Source organism: Artemia franciscana, chromosome 1 (genome assembly GCF_032884065.1).
Source record: "Artemia franciscana chromosome 1, ASM3288406v1, whole genome shotgun sequence".
Classification (NCBI taxonomy): domain Eukaryota; kingdom Metazoa; phylum Arthropoda; class Branchiopoda; order Anostraca; family Artemiidae; genus Artemia; species Artemia franciscana.
Genome location: NC_088863.1, coordinates 55,213,911 through 55,237,103, shown reverse-complemented (window position 1 = coordinate 55,237,103; position 23,193 = coordinate 55,213,911). Strand labels below are relative to the sequence as shown.

At 37.3% G+C, this 23,193-nt stretch overlaps 1 protein-coding gene across 7 annotated transcripts in view; it reads left to right on the top strand.

Moving 5' to 3' along the window:
• The first annotated feature begins 814 nt into the window (after positions 1-814).
• Positions 815-23,193, top strand: part of LOC136031439 (A disintegrin and metalloproteinase with thrombospondin motifs 9-like) — a 364,806-nt gene continuing 342,427 nt past the window's right edge. For all 7 annotated transcript variants that reach the window (XR_010618512.1, XM_065711064.1, XM_065711037.1 and 4 more), the window contains exon 1: positions 815-970. Coding sequence is in view for 1 of the 7 variants with exons in the window: in XM_065711064.1 (XP_065567136.1) it covers positions 961-970 (10 nt within the window). In the remaining 6 variants the exon portion in view is untranslated. The remainder of the gene's footprint in view (positions 971-23,193) is intronic.

The window sequence follows — 23,193 nt, the reverse complement described above, 5'->3', positions numbered from 1 at the left end:
GATGAAAATTGGTAGGCGTGTCAGGGAGCTGCAAATTTAACTTGATAATGTCGTTTCCCAGATTCGACCATGTTGGGGGCTAATGGGAGAGAAAAAATAGAAAAAATGAAGTATTTATAACTTACGAGTGGGTGATCGGATCTTAATGAATTTTGATATTCAGAAGGATATCGTGACTCGGAGCTCTTATTTTAAATCCTGACCGGCATTAAGCCTCTGTTTTTCCTTTTAAATCAATCTATTGATTCTTAGAATTTTGCTAGAGCTCTTATCATATGAGTTCTTGGCTCTTAGCTCTTCTTGCCTCGTCACAAGTGCCATATGAGCTCTTAGCTCTTGTTTCTAACTAGCATTAATCGTAAGTTTTTGCAACCGATAATGTACTGTAGCCAGTACGGAAAAGGAAGAAACTCTTTTGTTAATAAAACAGAAATTAAATTGTATCTTGAGGACAGATTGGTTTCGTAAAAAAATATACAAAGTTGAATCGATTGTTTACAGTGAGAAAAATGAAACAAAAAGTTCTAATGGTGATTGATGTCTTTCTCGTGTCTAGACTGTATATGCCTTTGTTGCTACTTGGTGAAAATTGGCACAAGTTTTGGCAAAGGCAATACAAATATTAAAATATATGCTTTATATCTTTTTTTCTTCAATTTATCGTCAAGTAGCTAATAAAGCATACAGGGATTTAACACCGGTGTTATGTCTTTCAAGGATTCTAAGAAACTTCGAGCATCTAATTGCCTCACGATGCGGCCAGGTTCTCGGTGTTTCGCCACGCTGTTGTCTTCTCTCAGACTGTCGGCATTTAAGTCTAGTTTGAGTTTTAGTTAGCTTGCAGAGTCGAGCAAGCCTGGATTGCCTGATTGGGCCTGATCGAGAGCGGGTCGTGAGTGTGTAACCTGTGGTAGTGAAGCGGTAGACTGTTTGGTGCCGTAAAAGCGTGACTGTGTATGAATGATTAGTGGTAAGTTTTTACTGATGTTGGTAACTGTTCTATCGCATTTGCAGCTTGCAATCGGTGCGGGATAGGATTATTTTTCTTTTGAGGTGATCCGTTAATTTCTGAGTTTGGGGGATTAAATACTACCAGCCTGATACAGCTCTAACGAGAGTATAATTTTAATCTTGAAAATTTTAGGGGCTGTGGAGTGATGACGGGTACGCACGTAGAATTTTTATGATTAAATTTCCGTTACTCCCATACAATCCAGAACACACTCGAAACATGAAATTAGGTTAATCATAATGAAATATACCAAAACATGATAAGAATATAATACTTTAGTTTTTATAATAATATAATTTGGGCTTTATATTTGCACACAATGGGGAAAGGAGGGGGTAAAGTAACCTAACGTAACTTTACCCTCACCACCCTAATATGCAAATATATAGCCCAAATTAAGCAAGTCTAATGCATGCTGTCATTCGTCATTTATATTTGTCGCTATGAAAGCAATTGTTTTACCTCTTACATTAATCAGACTTCTTGAGTGTCTTCTTTATTTTTTTTCGAGAATTTAATTTTCCCAATTTTCTTCGAGAATTTAAGTAAGAAATATCTAAAAGATCCTGAACGTTTTTGAATTTCAACGGGAGGGGGAAGGCCACGTCCCTGGAGGGCTGCAAAGCAGTCTCAATTCTGATAAAAATTGCCGGATAATATTCAATGCTGAATTGTGCCTAATTGGCTTAATAATTTCCTCAGAATCATCCCCAGGGTATATGCAATATGAAATATTGCATATTGCATATTGCAGGCAATAAGCAAAATCACAAAATCCCTTAGTCGGTATTCTGGAAATTATTCAGATGGTTTTGTTTCTATTGTTCATCTGTATATAATTTGTATATCCAGAGAAGAACAGAGTGTTAGAGAGCTCTGAATTAAATATTTTCTTTGTTCCTGATAGTTTAAAACTTACAAGCTGTAGGTCCCATGGCCCCTTGGAAGGTCCCATGGCCCCTTGGAAAGTAATATACCAAAAAGAGATTTTATTTGGGGATGGGCCATAGGATAAATTCGTTTGATGTATCTGGTCTCTAAATATTCTATTTAGAGTCGAAACCTATTTTTTTTTAATTAATTAGTGTCAGAACTATTTAGAAGCGATTATTATATTTGTAAATAGCATAAAAAAGGCATCGATTGATATATTCACTTTATACGAAAGCCAGTTATATGGTTTGCTATAATTTTACCAATGAAACTACAGATCTTTTTAGTTTATTAGCGATGACAACATAAAACATATATTTTGCTCATATGGATGTTTCCCTATTACAGTGTTTTGCACAATTTCATCCCATACAACTCTGCCTTTAGACCATACGCACGCATCCGTGCATAAGTGTTTTACCTTGTTGGGGCATTATAGAAAGTAGGGGTAGGGGTGTACCGGGGTTTTTCAAAGATTTCTAAAATTTTCCACATAAGTACCTGCATTTTCCATTTTGTTCACTTATTAGGGCTTTTGAAAAGTACCTCGATTCCCTCGGCCCTATACCCGGATGAAATTTTTGTGTGCGTATCTGAAAAGGGGTTGCCTAACTCTCTTAATTTAAGAGCCACATCCAATCACTCACGTTAAGCAAAGAGTGAACACACGGTAAGTAAAGAGTCAAAAGAACCCGAAACTTTAACAAACCTGGAATTCTTGAAAAAACATATATGCGTCGAAAGAATCTGCTTTTGGTGATTCCAAATATGTATATTACAATTTATCGATTTTAAATGCAGCTATCAAAATTTATTACCATGAATAAATTTACATAATTTCGCAAGTTACTGATCACGCACTCAAAAACAGGGATAACATCTCAAAAAGGTGTGGGATCTTGATGAAAATAACACCTTAAAGTGAACATGTCTAAGAGCCATGGAATGGAGGCTCTAAGCCCCTTCCTTCAAAAACACAAAGTCTCATATTTTGTGTAGAATTGTTTGTGTTTTTTTCTGGGGGATGGGATCAGTACAGGTATGATGGTATCAGGGATGATCGTAGACAAGAACAAAATAATAACTGACATGTAACGTGATCAGTTAATCAAATTTTATCTGTATTTACCCTCTTATCTCAGGCAGACTCACCAAGGAGGGAGGGGGGTAAAACAGATTCCAAGACCTGAGTATCGAAGTGGCTGTTTGAATACTGTTTGAAGTTTCAAAGGGGATAATGGGGGGTTGCTTACCTTCTTTATTTTTTGTTAATGCTAAAGTGTCTGTCTTTTAGTCTAATTGGTTTTCTTTATATTTATTTTTTAATTTACAATTTTCATAATGATTCGTTTTTGGTTATTTTTTTAGCGAGTTACAATATAAAATCAAAAAAGTGTTCAGGCAAAAGTATATTTTGCAGAATAGAGCCAGAGGAATGCTATAGGTAGTTTTTTTGCTTTTAAAATTCCGGAGCCACTGCTTTAATCTGTCACATTTATGAATATTAATACTCTGTTGTTGCTATACAAAATCGAAGGGAAAAAAATTCGTTCCCAGGCCCATTCTTGGCGATTGACGGTTCCGGTCACAGGGGAGGGGGGTCTCGATGGTCAGTAGAAAACCACCGAAATAGAAAAATAGGAACCAAATTAAACATCATACGAGTAGACAGGCATTTAATTGGGAGGAGTGAGTCAAATGCAGATATCCACTTCCCGAAAATTTCACGATTTTTCGTGCACCGTTCATTAATTATCATGTAAATCACCTGATCTGTAAGGTTGACACATTTCTCCGCTCCGCAACTTATATTCATGATTAGTTTGTCATGTTGACGGGCTGGATTTTACACCCTGTTTATTATTTACTACAGTCAAAATGTTAGCATTTAACCAGTTGATTTAATTAAGTTAACTAACATCAATAGATTTAACCTTCCTTTAACCTAACTGCTTATCTTCATGTCCAATCTCCTTCACTTGCGAAACAATTTACTATTCCAACACGTCTAAATAAACAGCTTCTGTTGGTCTGCGCACTCCACTCACTCAAGTATGGTATAATAGACCGAGCAAGGATAGACAAAAGTAAAGACTAGATCATAAATTTCATATTGACTCTTTTTTTGGCTGGTGAGGGGAGGGGTGAAAAGCAAAAAGTTAACACAGTGAAAAGGATTGAAGAGAGTCGCATTTTGATCTCAAGTTTGCAGAAAGTTTTCGTATTTTTGCGTTTATTTTCCGTCGGTTCAAAGTTTAGGTAGACCAAGGACGTCCTCCGATGACTGCTACTGCTTACAACTGTGACTGTCACTAGTTGCAGCTGCGTGTGTGATTACCTAGGACTCCGACTACTTGCGACTGCAACTGCTTAAAACTGCTTATACTTTGTCAATGCGAATACTCGCGATTGTGACTACTTGCGGTAGCAACTACGTACGAATGCAACTACTTGTGACTGTGACTGCGATTACAGGTATTACTATGGTTGTGATTGTGAGTGTTACTGCTACTTCTACTGCTATGACTACTACTATTATTACAAATACTAAAGATACGGCTGCTACTACCACAGCTATTGAATTAAATCGAAAGATTTGAAGTGCATCCAGGTCGTCAAAAGGGCACAGATACAATATCTCAGTAAAGGAATTGCGCATTAAGTTGAAAAATTGATGGGGACTAGAAACTAAATACAAAGACATTATGTATATCTAGGCTGTGAAAAAGGCACGTGTGCAATACCCTAGGAAAAGCAAAGGGTTTACGTTGGACTTTCAAGAGTATGTTTAACTAAATCAAAAGACGATTTGTATATCCGAGGTTGTCAAAAGAGCGTATCAGTGATATCTACGGAAAGGCTAAGTATACTAAATTAAAACTTTCAGGGGATACCGAGTGGGATATTGAACAAAATGAAAAGGAACTATGGGCAACCAGGTCGTCGAAAGGGTGTATCTGCAATAGTTTAGGAGTTACTTAGAGTGTAACTTATAACTCCCAGGGCATGTTGAGGGACATTTTGTATTTAATAAAAAAACACAATTGGCACTCTAAATATTCTACTCTAAATAATTGGCACTCTCCACTCTAAGTGTTTTCCAAGATTTCCTGTTTCCCCCTCCGATTCCCCCTAGTATCACTGGATACAGCCGGGATTCAAAATAAGAGCTCTGAGACACGAGATCCTTCAAAATATTTAATTTCATTAAGATATGATCACCCATTTGTAAGTTAAAAATACCTATTTTTTCAAGTTTTCCTCTCCCTTCAGCCCCCCAGATGGTTGAATCGGGATACGACTGTTATCAAGTCAATTTGTGTAGGTCTTTAACACGTCTACCAATTTTCATTGGCCTAGCACATCCAGAATCGCCGAACTCGCCAAAGTACTAGAAAACCCCCCAACTCCCCCAAAGAGAGCGGATCCAGTCCATTTATGTCAATCACGTATCTAGAATTTGTGCTTATTCTTCCCGTCAAGTTTCATCCTGATTTCTACACTCTAAGCATTTTCAAAGATTTCTGTTTTCCAAGATTTCTGTTTTTCCCCTCCACTCCCTATGTCCTCAGATCCGATTCAAATTGACAATGGGGGATATGAGACATAAGATCTTTCTATATATTAAGTTTCATTAAGATCTGATCACCCATTCGCAAGATAAAGATACCTCAATTTTTACGATTTCTCATACCTCCAGCCCCCCCCCCCAGATGGTCGAATTGGGGAAACGACTGTTATCGAGTCAATTTCTGCCGGTCCCTGACACGCCTACTAATTTCCATAGTCCTATCACGTTCAGAAGCACCGAACTTTCCAAAGCACTGAAAATCCACCCCCCCTAAACTCCCCTAAAGAGAGTGGATCCAGTCCAGTTATTTCAGTCACTTATCTAGAACTTGTGCTTATTTTTACCACCAATTTTCATCCCGATCTCTCCTATCTAAGCGTTTCAGATACTCTCTAAGCGTTTATTTCATTAAGGTACCATCACCCGTTCGTTAGTTAAAAATACCTAATTTTTTCTAATTTTTCTGAATTAACCGTCCCTCCACTCCCCCCCAGATAGTTGAATCGGGGAAGAAACTATTTCTAATTTAATCTGGTCTGGTCCTTGATACACCTACCGACTTTCATCGTCCTAGCTTATCTGGAAGTACCCGGATTAGAAAAACCGGGACCGACAGAAACTGCGAGTGCTATATGTCACTTGCTAAATACCACTTGCCATAAAAACAAATAAACACGCATCCATCATTTTTCTTCTGGCAAAAAATACAAAATTCCACATTTTTGTACATTGAAGCTTGAAACCTCTACATCAAGGTTCTCTGGTATGCTGAATCTGTTGAAGTTACTTTCATTAAGATAGCTTGGATTTCCGGGTGTGTTTACCCCCTTTCTCAAACATTGGGCAAATTTTCTCAGGCTCGTAGCTTTGGATGGGTACCTTTAAATTCGGTGAACTTCCCACATTATGAATAAGCATCAAAATTCGATTCTTTTAATGTATGAAATAAAAAAAAGGTTTTTTTTTAACTGAAAGTAAAAAGCGACATTAAATTTAAATCGAACAGAAATTACTCCGTATATGAAAGGGGCTTTTCCCTCCTCAACGCACCCCTACTTACGCTGAAGCTTGACTCTTTCTCTCAACCCTACTTTTTAAAACAGTAAAAAACCTCCCCCAATTTTCCAAAATAAGGCAAGTTTTCTCAGGCTCTTAACTTTTGATAGTTAAGATTAAATTTGACAAAACTTTAGTATGAAAATTCCATTTTTTAGAGTTTAGTTTACCATTGAGTCGGGTCGCTCCTTACTACAGTTCGTTACAACGAGCTGTTTGACCTATTGTTGTTAAGACTCCTATCCTTGGAGTTTTGGTTCCTATTGAGCCAAGTCCCTCCTTACTTACAGGTCGCTTCCACGAACTGTTTGATACTCAGCAACGATTTTATTGCAGGAGATTTCTGACAAATGAAGGGGGCAGCTATTACTCATTTATTTATATAAACATGGTTTCATTAAAGAAGTTCTCTTTTTTACCTTAAATATCAGAATTTAAACACATTAGTATTTACATGCTGGCTTGATGCATCTTTTCAGCTAGTAAAAAAAAAAAAAAAAAAAAAAAAAAAAAAAAAAAAAAAAAAAAAAAAAAAAAAAAAAAAAAAATTACCTAAGCATATCGAAATAAATTCAAATCTGAATGATGTATGTCATTCATCTCAATTACATCTTTTCCGCCCTACAAGAGCTAAAGTTTAGTTTTACGGCACATACACATTAGTAAGAATTCACTGGGGAGAAGGGTGACTTTAGAGCATTGGGACAGATTCAAAAAACTGGCAGAAATGGGAAATTATATGGAAAACTTGAACAAACGGATAAAATCTATACGGCTCGGATGGAGCAGGGACCCAAATGCCTTGACCCGGGTAAATGTGCCCGTTGCTATCTTCCCAAATTCTTGAAGTTAGCATGTCTCATTAAGAGAAGAAATTGACTTTAAATTAATTATTCGTTTAAAAAGAAAACTCCGTTTCTCTGTTATTTTATTAAAGATAAATGAACTAGGTTTAGAGGTTTTTTGAAAAACCACAAATCGATTTTGATGATGGTCTAGCGTGTGAAGCACAAAAAACTAACGAGCATAAATTCGCAGTTCAGGCAGACTAGCTAATTCGTATTTTCAACATTTTCTCAAGTTTTTTAATGTGTTAACAAAGCGATCTTTTGTAGGGCAAAATGAGTTTCTTTCGTGATACAAGCTAGTCAGCCAAAGCAATTGAAAATGGGGTTAAAAATACGTTGAGCGTTCGCTGCTATTGAACTTAGAAACTAAGGTCACGCTAAACAATTTAGGCAGAGTAAATGTCTTGAATACGACATAGTCAATAATCAGGGCTATTTGCTTATATTTAAACCTCTCTGCTGGGAAAAAACCTGGTCAGTAGTAAAGGAATTTGTGAAAACTATTGAGGGAACTCGAAACAATATTAATGAATAGAATTTCTTTCCCTTTTTCTAGCACAGGGAGTTTTATATGAGGGCAGATCTTATGTCAATGATAAAGCTGCATAAACAAGAAATTTGTTATGACTAGTTTTCTGGGAATAGGTCGCAAGTATCACGTGCTGGCAACATATCTTTATACATGGATGCAAGGATTCCTAATCCAAGAGCCATTGGCAGGTCCCTTGTCGTCCTATTGTATCCCCTGGTTTCAGAAAACTCATGGTCAATCATTCTGTTTCATTCATAAGTAGAACAGAAATATCTCAGGTTATCATTTACCAATGTCGAATCTTGTATGACAGTGGACGAGGAATAATTCTGGATTAGCCATCCTTTGAATAGTTATTGAAATCCCCCACTTTTCAGCAGCCTAAATACGTTAGATTATGGGGCAATACGACACAGTCCCATGGTGTGATATTTAATTTGGGATGATTGTTAAAAGCCTGATAGAGTCCATATTCTTATCAAAGAATCTTCTCCTCAATGTCCCTCTATGGAGAGTTTAAACACGGAGAAAATGCAGATTAAGTCTGTGCTAAAAAGTGTGCTTAAATCACATTGTCATTTACAACACTTTTTTTGGACCAATCCTATTTTTCCTGAAGTACATATAAGAAAAAAAAGTCTCTTTTCTTACCATTTGTGTATACATCAGTTGTTACTATTTCAGGTCTTGGCCAGTAGAAAGGGTGGAAAGCACGATTATTTTTTTATATTTGACATTTTGAGCAAATAAAAAGGGCAAAAAGTTTTGAGTCACAAGATTTCTCACAAGTTAACTCTTCGTTTCTCTGTGGTATAAGCAACAGCCTAGCAGGTTCGAAGTGCTGAAGTTCGAAATTTAGAACAACAGACGCATCAGTGATAGACCTACATGGCTTAAAATCTGATTCTCTCGGTGTTTTAACATGGGGTTTCGAAACCTTCATTAAAGGGTTTTTGACCATGATGACTCATTTTTCATTTTAATCCGAGGCTGTTTTTGAGGGCTTCAATTTCTTCCCTATAAATTTTTCTTTGCAATATAATTTTATTATTGAGGTGAATCGAGATAATACTTACCATTCTCGAACCAGCATCAAACGTAAAATTTTTCTCGCTAGACAGTTTCTTTTTGTTTAATGTTTTTTTTTTTTTAAATTAGAGACACTATGGTTTGTGGTTCGCTCTTTACTGCATTGCAGCTGTTGTTGTGGCCACAACATCCAGTCTTAAGCTTATAAGGCTAATTTAAACTGTTTTCGCAGAACTTTTACTATAATTTGAAGAACGCAAAAAGCATCACACCCAGAATAGCTTTCTGATGCATGTTGTTTCCTCTTCTTATTGGGGATGAATTTGATGTAGCTTCTAGCTGTAGATGGCAATTGCCTCTCATGGGCTTTAAGATACGGAATATAGCTTTATTGTTACCCTGTAGTCTAGATGAAAGAGGCGATGTGTAAATACAAAGGTACGTATGCTGAGAAAAAAGTAAATTACTAACGTCATCAATTAAAAAGGGTGAACACAAATTGTCATTTACACAGGCACGTAAGACCGAGTGACATTTTTGTTTTTTTTTGGGGGGGGGATAAAAATTCCGCGAAGGAGCCATAATGAAAAATATGTTTATTAAATAACATTTTGGATAGGGATAAACCCCTTTATTAGACAGTGATAATAACATTCATAAAATATACTGGATATTTCGATCACATGTGCACTGACCGTCATCAGCAGAAATGCTAAAAAATAGCAGAAATGCTTTTCAGTATTTCTGCTGATGACATTCACTGTACATGTGATCGGAGTACCCAGTATATTTTATGAATGTTATTATCGCTGTCTAGTAAGAGGATTTACCCTTATTTGAACTCTGATTTATTGTCGTGGAAAGGTAGTGTGGTCTTCAAAATTAACAAATTTATTTGGTAATTTGAGTGAGAAGTACCCCGAAAATTCAAGAAAATCTAAGGGTATTGGTGAGGGGGTGAGCCCCGAGCCACCCATACACATGACCTTTCATGACTATAAATATTTGAACATTCGATTGTTTGTAGAAGAAGTTAAAAGTGTATTTACCATGAAATTTTATACACAAATGAAGACGTCTTAACGCCAAACGAATAAGCGTTAGGTGTGAAGTTTCAGGCATGCTATTTTGTGCATCAGATTCACGGTGAACACTTTCAGCACCTGCTGTCAAATATTGAATGTTCATTTATTATTATTATTTTTTTTTACTGATATACTGTATACTACTTTTAAATAGACATTAGAGCGTGTTAGTTTTTTACTTATTGTAAGTTTTTGCACTTCTGTCTATCCACAGGCCTGTTTTGTCAATGGGTTCCCATAAGCTGATTTTTTTTTCGGGGGGGGGGGGGGGCTACCTGGTCAAATTGGCACTTCCAATGTTGTATAATTCAAATCTCAAAACAAAAATATAAAAAAATAAGTCAGGGGCAGCGTCTGCCCCCCCTTATGGGTGCACATGGTTTCATGTTTCTCCGCCAGCCTTTTTATGGCGCTTGGTATTTACCAAGTGAAATATAGCGATCACAATTTCTGTCCGTCGGTCTGGCTGTCTGTCAGTATCGGTTTTGCAAGTTTGGGCACTTCCAGATAAGCTAGTACGATGAAAGTTGGCAGGCTTATCAGGGGCCAGACTAGATTAAATTATAAGTAGTCGCTTCCCCGATTCTACCATACGGGAGGGGGGGGCAAGCGAACGAGATAGTTGAGAAAAAATTTATTTGCCAATAAAAAAATGATTGTCCTCTTAAGTGTGGCTAGCTGGCCAAGTGGTATGATTCTCGCTTAGAGTGCCAGAGTTCGAATCCTGGGCTCGAATGCCGGACCACCCTAGTTTTTACATGAAGAAGATCCGAAACTAGATACGTGATCAATATAGCGATCACTAAAAGTTGGTAGACGTATCAGGGACCGGACCAGATTAAATTAGAAATATTCGCTTCCCCAATTCAAACATCTGGGGGGGGGGGGGAGTGGAAGGACGGTTAATTTGGAAAAATTAGAAAAAATGAGGCCTTTTTTATCTTACGAACAGGTAATCGGATCTTAATGAAATCTGATATTTAGAATTACCTTATGTCTCAGAGCTCTTGTTTTAAATTCTGACCGGATCCGATGACATTGGGGGGGGGGGGTTGGAAGGGGGAAAAGGAAATCATGGAAAACGCTTAGAGTGGAGAGATCAGGATGAAACTTGGTGGGAAGAATAATCAAAAGTTCTAGGTATGTGATTGACACAACTGGCTCGAATCCACTCTCTTTGGGGGAGTTGGGGGGATTTCAAGTGCTTTGGCGAGTTCGGTGCTTCTGGACGTTCTAGAACTATGAAAATTGGTAGGCGTGTCAGGGACCTGCACAAATTGACTTGATAACAGTTTTTACCCGATTCGACCATCTGGGGGCTGGAAGGAGGGAAAATCGTGAAAATTGAGGTATGTTTATCTCAGAATGGGTGATCGGATCTTAATGAAACTTGATATATAGAAAGATGTCATGTCCACGCGTCAGCTTGTGCACATGATTTCTGAAAGTGGGTACATCCTTGAGTCAATTGAAAATTTTAACAAGGACAAATTTCTCTAGTAGCCTGGATAGCAATTTTTTTTAGAAATAAACCAAGGAGAAGGCTTGACAACGTGAATAGAATAAAAAAAACCCTGTAAAATTGGGGCTAATTGTGGTTGTAGGCTGTATGATATAATTTGTGCAGTTTAAAAACATGAATAGGGGCGCCAAATGTAGAAGGACTTCCCATTTATATTTCCAAATGTGAGAGGGCAATGGGTTTTTTCTTTTTAATGAAGATATAAAAGAACTCTGAAAATCTGTTGTTTATTTGGGGGAGGGGGCAGTAATTTTTTTCTTTTTTGGTTTTTTCAATGAAAATAAAAGAAATGTATTTTTTAAAATTAATGGGGCGATCCCTCCTATTATATCCACTTCTTTTTTTATTGAGAAAACATGGAAGACAAAATAAAATTAAAAAAAAATTAAAATTTAAAAAAACCTAAACTACTTTTTTATCCCCTATGGAATGATGCTTTAAGTTCACTGTTTTTCTTCTGAATAGATAAGTAAATAAATAAAGAGCCCATTCAGGCAGTGGTTTCAATTCGGGGAGGGGGCCGGAGGTCTTTTCTCCCCTAGACTTACCTCCTAGATTTAGAAAATATCTTTTTGGGAGTATTTTTATTGAAAAATGCCTTTTTCACATTCTCAGTGAAAAATGACATTTTCAAGAGTTGATGGCACTGCATCGAGGCACTTTTCACATCGAAGCTTCTTGATCAGACTAAAAAAAAAAAAAAAAAAAAAAAAAAAAAAAAAAAAAAAAAAAAAAAAAAAAAAAAAAAAAAAATTACTCCCTAGATTTTGAAAAAAAAATCTCGAGAGTTTAAGTTATTGAGTACACTCTTGCAAAGATTTCAGGCATCCCATCCCGCCGGCCCCCTCATTAATTTTAATTAATTTTATTCGCGTTTTCTGGATTTAAACTATCCCTTCCGTTGACGTTATTTACATCCTTTGAATATCATTTATACAACAACCCCCGAGGGGTAAGTTAACAACCCAAAATTTTCAAAACTTTTTAAATTTAAAAAAGACAATCGTTATTTTGCATATGGGGAAATTTTCCATTGAGGAATGGAATTTTCCAAGGAGGGATTATTCCGTGGAAAATTTCTGATAGAGGGAGTGTTTTTGGCGGTTGGAGGGGAAGTTTCCACAAGGAAAATTTTCTAGTAGTAATTTTTAAAATACTTACAAATTAAAAGATATGATTGCTATTGATACGTGGAGGGGGAAGGGATTTTTGCAGGGATAATTTTCCATGGGGAATTGGTCATGGGGAAAACTTTCCATCGTTAAGTTCTCCATTAATGAATTATGTGGGAGGTTTCAGGGGGGAATTTTTACTTGAGTCTTTTATCTACTGATGTTGCAGCAATGCACGACTGGTAAGCTACTATGACATAGTTTAAATATTAGTTTCAGGAGAAATGAGATAACAAGCTAAATTATAAGCATCCTATAGATGGATGCAAGGATTCCTAATCCAAGAGCCATTGGTATTTTTGCAGAGAAGAAAAATATGAAACAGCTTATCTCAGCTGTTTCTGCAATCTGTCAATACGATAACATGAATAGGAAATGTGAAAAAGCCGCAAGGAGCTATTCTGCCAGAAGACAAGAATTTGCGCAAACATGTGCCTAAAAAGCAGTACTAAAAGCAGATATTTAATCAGTAAACATTGCCGACAATAGCAGATACCTTTTTTGGTATCCGCTTATTCGCTTAATTTTATCAGACCAGAACTTAGGCGAAAGAGCTTCACATACTTTTGCGATTTAATAATGGCATTATTTTGATACTAAACTGGTATTTTTAAATGCGTTGCTCCAGTTGAGGTAATCATTTGCATTTATTTCTGAGTTAACAAGAGTAGTGTTAAAGAAGTATGAAATCAATAAGCACTAAATAATACTTTGTATAAAATCTAAATAAAATTATTTAATTTTCCCCTACATATAGGATAGACTGAAACCAAAAAGTCGAATTCCGTGCGCAGCGGGCAATCCACCCAGAAGTACCATCTTTATAAACCCTTGCACAGAAAGATCTTTTATTATGACTTTTATTATTATAATATTTAAAATCCACTACCTTAATTCTTAGCTTTTATGGCCAAGTCCTTGCTTTTGTACTAAGAATTAGAATTTCCCTCCCCGCGACACAATTTCTTTTTCCAAATACATAACTCCGATCCGTTTGGACTAAGCTTAAAGGTCGTGCGTAACCTTTTGTATGAGCGTTTCCCCTACCTGCTGACCGACTACAGCGCCAATTATGTTCGCCGTTCGTAATTTATCGAGTTGAACCTAATTCAACTTTCAAGCAAAGATTTCTTGACTGACCAATCAGAGTCAAGTCTTAAGGCATACTTTTAAACTAGAAAAGATGAATACTTAGAACAGCGGTTCTTCTATCTTTGAGAGGAATCTGAAAAACAGTTAAGAAGACGTAGTATTAATAGAGACACTTAAACACTCAAAAACACTTAAAATTTTGTTTATATCCATTTTTCTTACGTTTTTACGAGTCAGACAAACATTTCGGGGGGGGGGAGTTAAAACTCCTACCCCTACCCTCTGGGTACGACCTTGGTGCTGAGTCTTTAAGCTAGTTTCTTGCAATTTCAACTTTCTGCTTCTGAAACACTAGTTTGGCACCAAATTAAGAAAAAACTCATGTTATCCATAAGATTTAGCTTTTTTTTTATCGACAGATGTGACTATGATGTGGCTTGGGCATAAGGATGTGGATGAGAATGAAATTTATCTTTTTCACTCGTGCCATAGCTCATAGAGTATATAATCCCTGTACAAGTCTTTGGCGTTTCACTTTTCAGCAACCCAAGTTTTTTTTACGTTCCAACCTAAAACCACAGTTATACTTTCATTTAATAGCTAGGATTCGGGTTTATCCACATAGTGAATTACATTATTTTTTTTTTATGAAGTTTTCTATTAAATATTGAAAGAATACAGCCTCAGAAACATCAGAAAGCTGGAAACTTAACTAGTTCTTAAGAAATTTTAGATAATTCTCCAAGAAAAAGCCCAAGTGATGTCTTATTTGGGCCTCGGTAAATGAGTAGATATGAGACTAAAAAATCCAACGGTATAAGCATAAATTTCCCTGGTGGTAAAATTAGTACTTTTAGACTATTTTAAGAACCAGTGGGAATGAATAAAGGCGACATAATTAGATAAAGAAAATGAGTAAAATAATAAATGCCACTCACAAAACCTTCAATAATGTAGGATAAAAATACTTCAGTGAAGCCTTACCTCTCTTCCAGACTCTAACGATATATTTGAACAAAACACTCAAGCCCTGGAAGAGGTGATACAAAGTCATCTGGCCTGAATTTTGTCTTTGTTACATTTTTATTAAAACCACCTCTTTTTCGTTTTTATTTTGAAATCACGAGATGTCCATTGCTTTTTGGCAAAAAATGTACCCTTACTGCTCCTCTCAGATAGCCTCTCTACCCCCAAACAATTTTTTGCGACTTTAGTTAGTCTTCCAAGAAACAAAAATAAAGAAAAAAGGAGAAAAGCTGGTCCATCATGCTTACTTGAATAATGTAGCTATTGCAAGTTACTAGGTAGTGTCATCTTATGCTGAATATAAGAAAGATTACGAGCAGTAGAAAGTATTTGGATAAACAACGAAGGTTATTGTGTTGCGAGAGCAACACTTTGGTTTTGTCCCTTTTTTTCTTATGTCGCCGATCTAGGCTTATTCCTAGAAACTGGTAAGGGTCTAACCTGTGCGGTTTTTACGGAAAGTGTGGACCTCAGGCCGGATTGATGAATATGACATTAAATTTTGGAAAAATCCGCAGAACTCTTGCCTGGGGCCAAAAAGGATGATTTTTGCTTGTCCACGAGCCAGAGCCTATGGTGTGCGAAGTGAAGCGGAGTTAGAAACCATGTTTCTGCTATCGAGTGGAAAGCTCCGTTCTAGCAGACAAGCAGGCAGGCACCACTTTCAAATTGAAGATGGATTAAAATCTATAAGTGTTAAATATATGCGGCAGTTACCCGGCCCTCCAGCCAATATATCTTCTTTGAGTGATAAATAGAAAAAATTACAGAGCCAAAAATGCGGCATTTTCCCACGGGTCCGAAAGTGCTGCCATCTATTGTTTCTACCCATTTGTGTTCGTGATCTCAGCTGAGTTTATCATTCGGTTTTTCGGACTTGGGATTGCGGTAAATAAATGGTATCAGATGTGCCTAATAAAATTTAAAAGTTTTGTCATTGCTAAGGAGATTGGTGCTTATCTTTTGCTCCTTTCTAAGTGGTGATGTTAGAAAGTTGGCCTACGGCAAAAAAAAAATCAACTTTTGAACTAAGACAAATAGAATTTTTTTTTGACGGCACTCTTAAGAGGTGATTAAAGTATATAACATCCGTTTTTTGGTACAAAAATTCCTTCATGAGGTATACCAGTTTGAAAGTTTCAAGGGGTTGACAACTTCAGTTTTAAGGTAGACACTGAAATGAAATCTAGACCGATACAAATTGTGAGACATATAGAGGACTTATTCGGCTGTTAGGTAATAATCACCTTCGGAAATGGGGTTAGCAACTTTTGCTTGTTGGTGTATCTATTATTTGTTTCCAGTGTATTTGATGGTAAAACCAATTTTGGTTCCAGTGGTAAGACAAGTAGGGGACTTGTAAGTAATAATATGAAAAAAACTTCGTTTTCTTAAAGAGTTAAAGAGGCTGCGTCCCAAAGTCGAACCTTAAAACGTACAGGAATTAGAAGAGGCAGTTGGGGGGCTGCCGCCCCCAAAACCCCCAGCTTTTAAAGACTCTTTTGTACATTTTTTTTTTGGGGGGGGACTTCATTGTTACTAATTACTAGTTTCGGCGCAATGGTTCTCCTGTCCTCTTGTGTTTAACATTTTTCGAAGTTATTCCATTATTCATTCATTTCAATTTTTTGTTAATTAAAAGAGGGCCTTTCCGAAGCCAAGAGCTGGGGGTTAGCAAAAAAACAAAAAACCTGTACAAAAGAGTCTTTAAAAGCTGGGGGTTTGGGGGGCGGCAGCCCCCCAACTGCCTCTTCTAATTCCTGTACGTTTTAAGGTTCGACTTTGGGACGCAGCCTCTTTAACTCTTTAAGAAAACGAAGTTTTTTTCATATTATTTCTGTACGTTTTTCTACAATCCATGGTGGATGTAATTTAATAATTCCTGTACTCCTCGTACAGGAATTAGGAGAGGAACTTGGGTGGCTGCCGCCCCCCCCGCTTTTAAATCATTGTATAAAATAGAAAAAAATAGATAGAATGACCGAAATGTTTCTTTTGCTCATAAGAAGCTAATATTCTGTTATCTCTCAAATGATAAGCTGTCCAGGTGTTATCAAAAATTTTCTGGAATGGAGCTGGATTTTTATGATGCTTGCAGTCATTCTCGCCGTGCCGAGCTGATTATTTTGATGTACTTGAATGTTGATATTCGTAACTTTTAAGAATTTCAAAAATTAACATGGGACTATTAGACTATTAGGACTATAAGAAGACTATTAGGAGAGGCAAACCCCCCGCTTTTAAAGACTCTTTTGTACAGGTTTAATTTTTTTTCATATTAATTCTGTACGTTTTTCTACAATCCATGGTGGATGTAATTTAATAGTTCCTGTACTCCTCGTACAGGAATTAGGAGAGGAACCCACCCCCGCTTTTAAATCATTGTATAAAATAGAAAAAAAAATAGATAGAATGACCGAAATGTTTCTTTTGCTCATAAGAAGCTAATATTCTGTTATCTCTCAAATGATAAGCTGTCCAGGTGTTATCAAAAATTTTTTGATGTTGTGAAAAAAAATCGCCCGTAAGGGACTTGAACCCTTGACCAGAGGATTTAAAGTCTCACGCTCTACCAACTGAGCTAATAACTTGCATGTGTGTAAATATAACTTCTCAATAGCTTTTAAAAATTTCAAATTAACATGGGCTCTTATGGAGAGAAATCCGTTAATTTAAATAGCTAATGGGTGGTTTCTGGAAAACAGGGAAGGAGTTATCGGATCAAGCTGAAATTTCGCGGATAAGCTCCTGGGCCGTAGGGGACCTTAACTTGTGAATTTCAGCCTGATCGGACAACGTTAAAAGGGGTGGGGGGTTGGAGGGTCGAAACTTTCGGGGGGTTAAGATTTTCCTACGAAACTTTCATGGGCACTTACTCGGAGAATTCCGCATCGAATGAGTCTTCGTACACCCAGATCCGATGTCGGATGTGACCTGTAGGCGTGGCGAAAAAAAAAGTAAATGAATTTTAAGTGGCTATGCGTGGTTTCTGGAAAACAGGGAAGGAGTTATCGGATCAAGCTGAAATTTCGCGGATAAGCTCCTGGGCCCTAGGGGACCTTAACTTGTGAATTTCAGCCCGATCGGACAACGTTAAAGGGGGGCTTGGGTTGACAGGTCGAAACTTTCGGCCAGATTTTCCCCATGAAGAAAAAGTTGGAGGGGGATGAAATTTTGCAGGTTTCTTAGTTGGAGCTCGGGCTACGAAATGCATCCCTCCCCATCCGTCTGCGACCACTGGAACCGAAGATCGCTTAACATTGTCGTGTGTCGCCTCTTTATAGAGGCACGAGTGTGCCTCCTTGATAATCGGCTGTTGGGCTATAATCATCTTCAACGATGAGGGGTTTGCAGCTTTTGCCAGTTGGTGTACCCATTTATTTGTTTCCGGTGAACTTGATGTCTATCACAGGAGAGGTACTTGTAAGTAAGAATATGTTCAGTTTGGGCTAGAAATTTGTGCAAATTGGTGCATATTGTATTCAGGCTCTTTAAATCTGACAGAATTAAGTGTTTACGCAACGGGTACAAACGATAACGTAAAACAATGAGGTAGTTTCGTAATAATTAGTGTCACCTATGGTATTTTAATCCTGAAAAGTTACGGATAGCTTTATAATACCAACTAGATTATATAAGATATTTTTCCAAGTTTTCATCCGTCACGATGTCTACGATTGAAAAGGATAAAGTTCAACTGGTTGCAAAGTCAATTTAGTCCCTTCGTTCGATATTATTTTGTAGTTGTTGTTTTTTCAACGCTGAGGAATAGCCTTTGGTCATGTGATAACTGATTGCTTTCTTGTTTGAACATACCGTTTTAAAAACTTTGATAGGCTGACAACTTCATCATTTAACCGATAGTGAAGAAACAAGCACAAACGAGAATGTAAAACAATGAGATAGTTTCGTAATAATTAATAGAGTGTCATCTATGGCATTTTGATCCTGAAAAGTTAGGGATTGCTTTATAATACCAACTAGAGTATATAAGATATTGTTCCGAGTTTTCTTCCGTCACGATGTCCACGATTGAAAAGGATAAAGTGCAACTGGCTGCAAAGTCAATTTAGTCCCTTCTTTCGATACTATTTTGTTGTTGTTTTTTCGACGCTGAGGAATAGCCTTTGATCATGTGATTACTGATCGATAGCGAAGAAACAAAACCAAAGTGTTGCTCTCGCAACACTTTAGTCGGCGAATCCGGACAAAGGTTGCCGCAACACTTCGCGTTGCCCGGGCAACGTAGGTCTAGTTAAGCTTATCTCGAAGAATAAAATTTGAAGATCTGTGCTTAAACTATGTCTTCATTATGGGCTTTTCAGACTAAGTCTCCTGTGTTTTGTGATGCGTCTGTTTTGGAGCTTTGTAAGGCTCGAAGGCAAATAAGGTGCATTTGAAGTGACCCTTTTTCAGAAAACGTCAAATGCACTAAGGGGAAAGTTATTTTCACTTGGCCGACTTTGCCTGAAAATGTTTTAACAAATACAGGACTTAAATGTGTCTTGCCCATAGATTTATAGCTTGGACAGATCAGTGACATAAATTCAACGAAATTAGGAGGAGGTACAAAAATGTATTTGGGCAAAATCAAGGGGGTGCGATTGTATGTTTTTAGAATTTTATTTAATACCTTTTAAATTGAATTCTGATTCATTTGGCCAAAAGACCGATGAACTAAGTGCAGTAGAAGATGGCTTACCATTGTATTGATCGCCAGGCGCAAATCAGCAGCAATGAAGTGGTATACTGGCTCAAAGCTTGAGGAAAACTATGACATAGAAAGGTCAGAAGTAGATTGTGGGCTCCATCCAGAGTGAAGCAATAAGCAGTTCTCTTGTAAAATATTTTCAAAAAAAAATTGAGCAAACCTACTTTTGTAATTTTTCTAACATGATACAGAAAACCAACAAAACGCAGGATACAACCCCAGAAGAGATCAAAATATTTTTCAATATGATTATCATGACGATAAATTAAATGTTTTCCCGGCTCATAATGTATTGGTAAGCCAAAGAACGCGTTATCAAATTTTTAAGCTAGTAGGAAGTGTTCCCTTTTTCATCATCAAAGTCAACTTCAAAGGCGTTTTTGATTGCCAAACACCAAAAGTGGTATTTTTTTGGGGTGGAGAGAGGGGATGCGTAAACGCTGGCCACCGTGACTATAAAGCCCAATATCTTGAAACTTGTGCATAACAGGTTGTTCAACAACAAGCTTGATCTTGAGATTTACCAGGGGCAAGCACCCTATACAGTTTCAAAATAAGAATACTTGGTCTTGGTGCTGTAAATGTTCTCCGTATCAGTGAGACGGTGTTGTAAGTGTCATATTTTTAATTCCATAGATGTTTAAAGTCGTGCAATTTACTTAATTTGCTCATAAAGAAACATCTGAGCACATGTTATACATGAGCACAGGGCTGTTAATAAAAAGCTGGCTGGATATGACAAATTTTCTGCTCAAGTCAGATCCCTGAACACTCAGGTCAGATGATATTCGTCACAGAGAGATACGACAACGAACCTCTGTCACTTGCATCAAATCATATATAGATGAAGGAACAATTGCAAGATAATGTGGTAAGAACCTAAAGACTTACTTAGAAATCAAGTGCTGTAGAATTCATCAGGTGCCAAGTTCATTAGCTTCAATGGGGAGGGGGTGGTATCAGTGACCGAGTGATCTCGTATTGAAGATTTACAGCCAGGACCAAGAAATAGTCACTACGTCTAGTTTTCCATGCCATTGATATTGATCATTGAAACGTTTTCTTGAACTGCTGGCTAGCAAAAAAATCAGGTAGATGAAGCAGAAAAAAAAAAAACAAACAAAAAGTAACAGTAGTGGAGAAACAAAACATCAATTTATTTCAAAGGGCTTAAGAAAACATCCTGCTTTAGTTTGGCTAACTCTTTGCTGAATATTCCTATTTGGTGAAGAGATTTCATGAGACTACGACTGATGTTTTAAATCAGCCAAAGAGATTTCGCGCCGTATATTGTGAGTTCCTTAGAACAGGCATTTATTAATTTGAATAAAAAATCTGATGAATGCTCTCAGGTATCAGATCCCAGGCTGCGACAAAAAGGCTCCTTTGTATTGTGCACAATACATAATTTTCGATTGGTTTTTGGTGACAAAATCTTATTCAATTCGTCTCATTTGTAAATAATATGAAAAAAACTTCGTTTTCTTAAAGAGTTAAAGAGGCTGCGTCCCAAAGTCGAACCTTAAAACGTACAGGAATTAGAAGAGGCAGTTGGGGGGCTGCCGCCCCCCAAACCCCCAGCTTTTAAAGACTCTTTTGTACAGGTTTTTTTTTTGGGGGGGGGGGGACTTCATTGTTACTAATTACTAGTTTCGGCGCAATGGTACTCCTGTCCTCTTGTGTTTAACATTTTTCGAAGTTATTCCATTATTCATTCATTTCAATTTTTTGTTAATTAAAAGAGGGCCTTTCCGAAGCCAAGAGCTGGGGGTTAGCAAAAAAACAAAAAACCTGTACAAAAGAGTCTTTAAAAGCTGGGGGTTTGGGGGGCGGCAGCCCCCCAACTGCCTCTTCTAATTCCTGTACGTTTTAAGGTTCGACTTTGGGACGCAGCCTCTTTAACTCTTTAAGAAAACGAAGTTTTTTTCATATTATTTCTGTACGTTTTTCTACAATCCATGGTGGATGTAATTTAATAATTCCTGCACTCCTCGTACAGGAATTAGGAGAGGAACTTGGGTGGCTGCCCCCCCCCGCTTTTAAATCATTGTATAAAATAGAAAAAAAATAGATAGAATGACCGAAATGTTTCTTTTGCTCATAAGAAGCTAATATTCTGTTATCTCTCAAATGATAAGCTGTCCAGGTGTTATCAAAAATTTTTCTGGAATGGAGCTGGATTTTTATGATGCTTGCAGTCATTCTCGCCGTGCCGAGCTGATTATTTTGATGTACTTGAATGTTGATATTCGTAACTTTTAAGAATTTCAAAAATTAACATGGGACTATTAGACTATTAGGACTATAAGAAGACTATTAGGAGAGGCAAACCCCCCGCTTTTAAAGACTCTTTTGTACAGGTTTAATTTTTTTTCATATTAATTCTGTACGTTTTTCTACAATCCATGGTGGATGTAATTTAATAGTTCCTGTACTCCTCGTACAGGAATTAGGAGAGGAACCCACCCCCGCTTTTAAATCATTGTATAAAATAGAAAAAAAAAATAGATAGAATGACCGAAATGTTTCTTTTGCTCATAAGAAGCTAATATTCTGTTATCTCTCAAATGATAAGCTGTCCAGGTGTTATCAAAATTTTTTTGATGTTGTGAAAAAAAATCGCACGTAAGGGACTTGAACCCTTGACAAGAGGATTTAAAGTCTCACGCTCTACCAACTGAGCTAATAACTTGCATGTGTGTAAATATAACTTCTCAATAGCTTTTAAAAATTTCAAATTAACATGGGCTCTTATGGAGAGAAATCCGTTAATTTAAATAGCTAATGGGTGGTTTCTGGAAAACAGGGAAGGAGTTATCGGATCAAGCTGAAATTTCGCGGATAAGCTCCTGGGCCGTAGGGGACCTTAACTTGTGAATTTCAGTCCGATCGGACAACGTTAAAAGGGGTGGGGGGTTGGAGGGTCGAAACTTTCGGGGGGTTAAGATTTTCCTACGAAACTTTCATGGGCACTTACTCGGAGAATTCCGCATCGAATGAGTCTTCGTACACCCAGATCCGATGTCGGATGTGACCTGTAGGCGTGGCGAAAAAAAAAGTAAATGAATTTTAAGTGGCTATGCGTGGTTTCTGGAAAACAGGGACGGAGTTATCGGATCAAGCTGAAATTTCGCGGATAAGCTCCTGGGCCCTAGGGGACCTTAACTTGTGAATTTCAGCCCGATCGGACAACGTTAAAGGGGGGCTTGGGTTGACAGGTCGAAACTTTCGGCCAGATTTTCCCCATGAAGAAAAAGTTGGAGGGGGATGAAATTTTGCAGGTTTCTTAGTTGGAGCTCGGGCTACGAAATGCATCCCTCCCCATCCGTCTGCGACCACTGGAACTGAAGATCGCTTAACATTGTCGTGTGTCGCCTCTTTATAGAGGCACGAGTGTGCCTCCTTGATTTGTTTTAAACCGTTTGTTTGTAAAATAAAGATGAAAAATTAAACTACTTTTAATGAAGATAAACTTTTCCAATCTTTAAGACCAGATGTTTACCCCCCGTGGATATTCGATGGGGGGGATGGAAATTCCTGTGGAGAAAGTATTTAAAATCCAAGAATTTTCTGATCATGATCATATGCTTTGATAATTCTACGT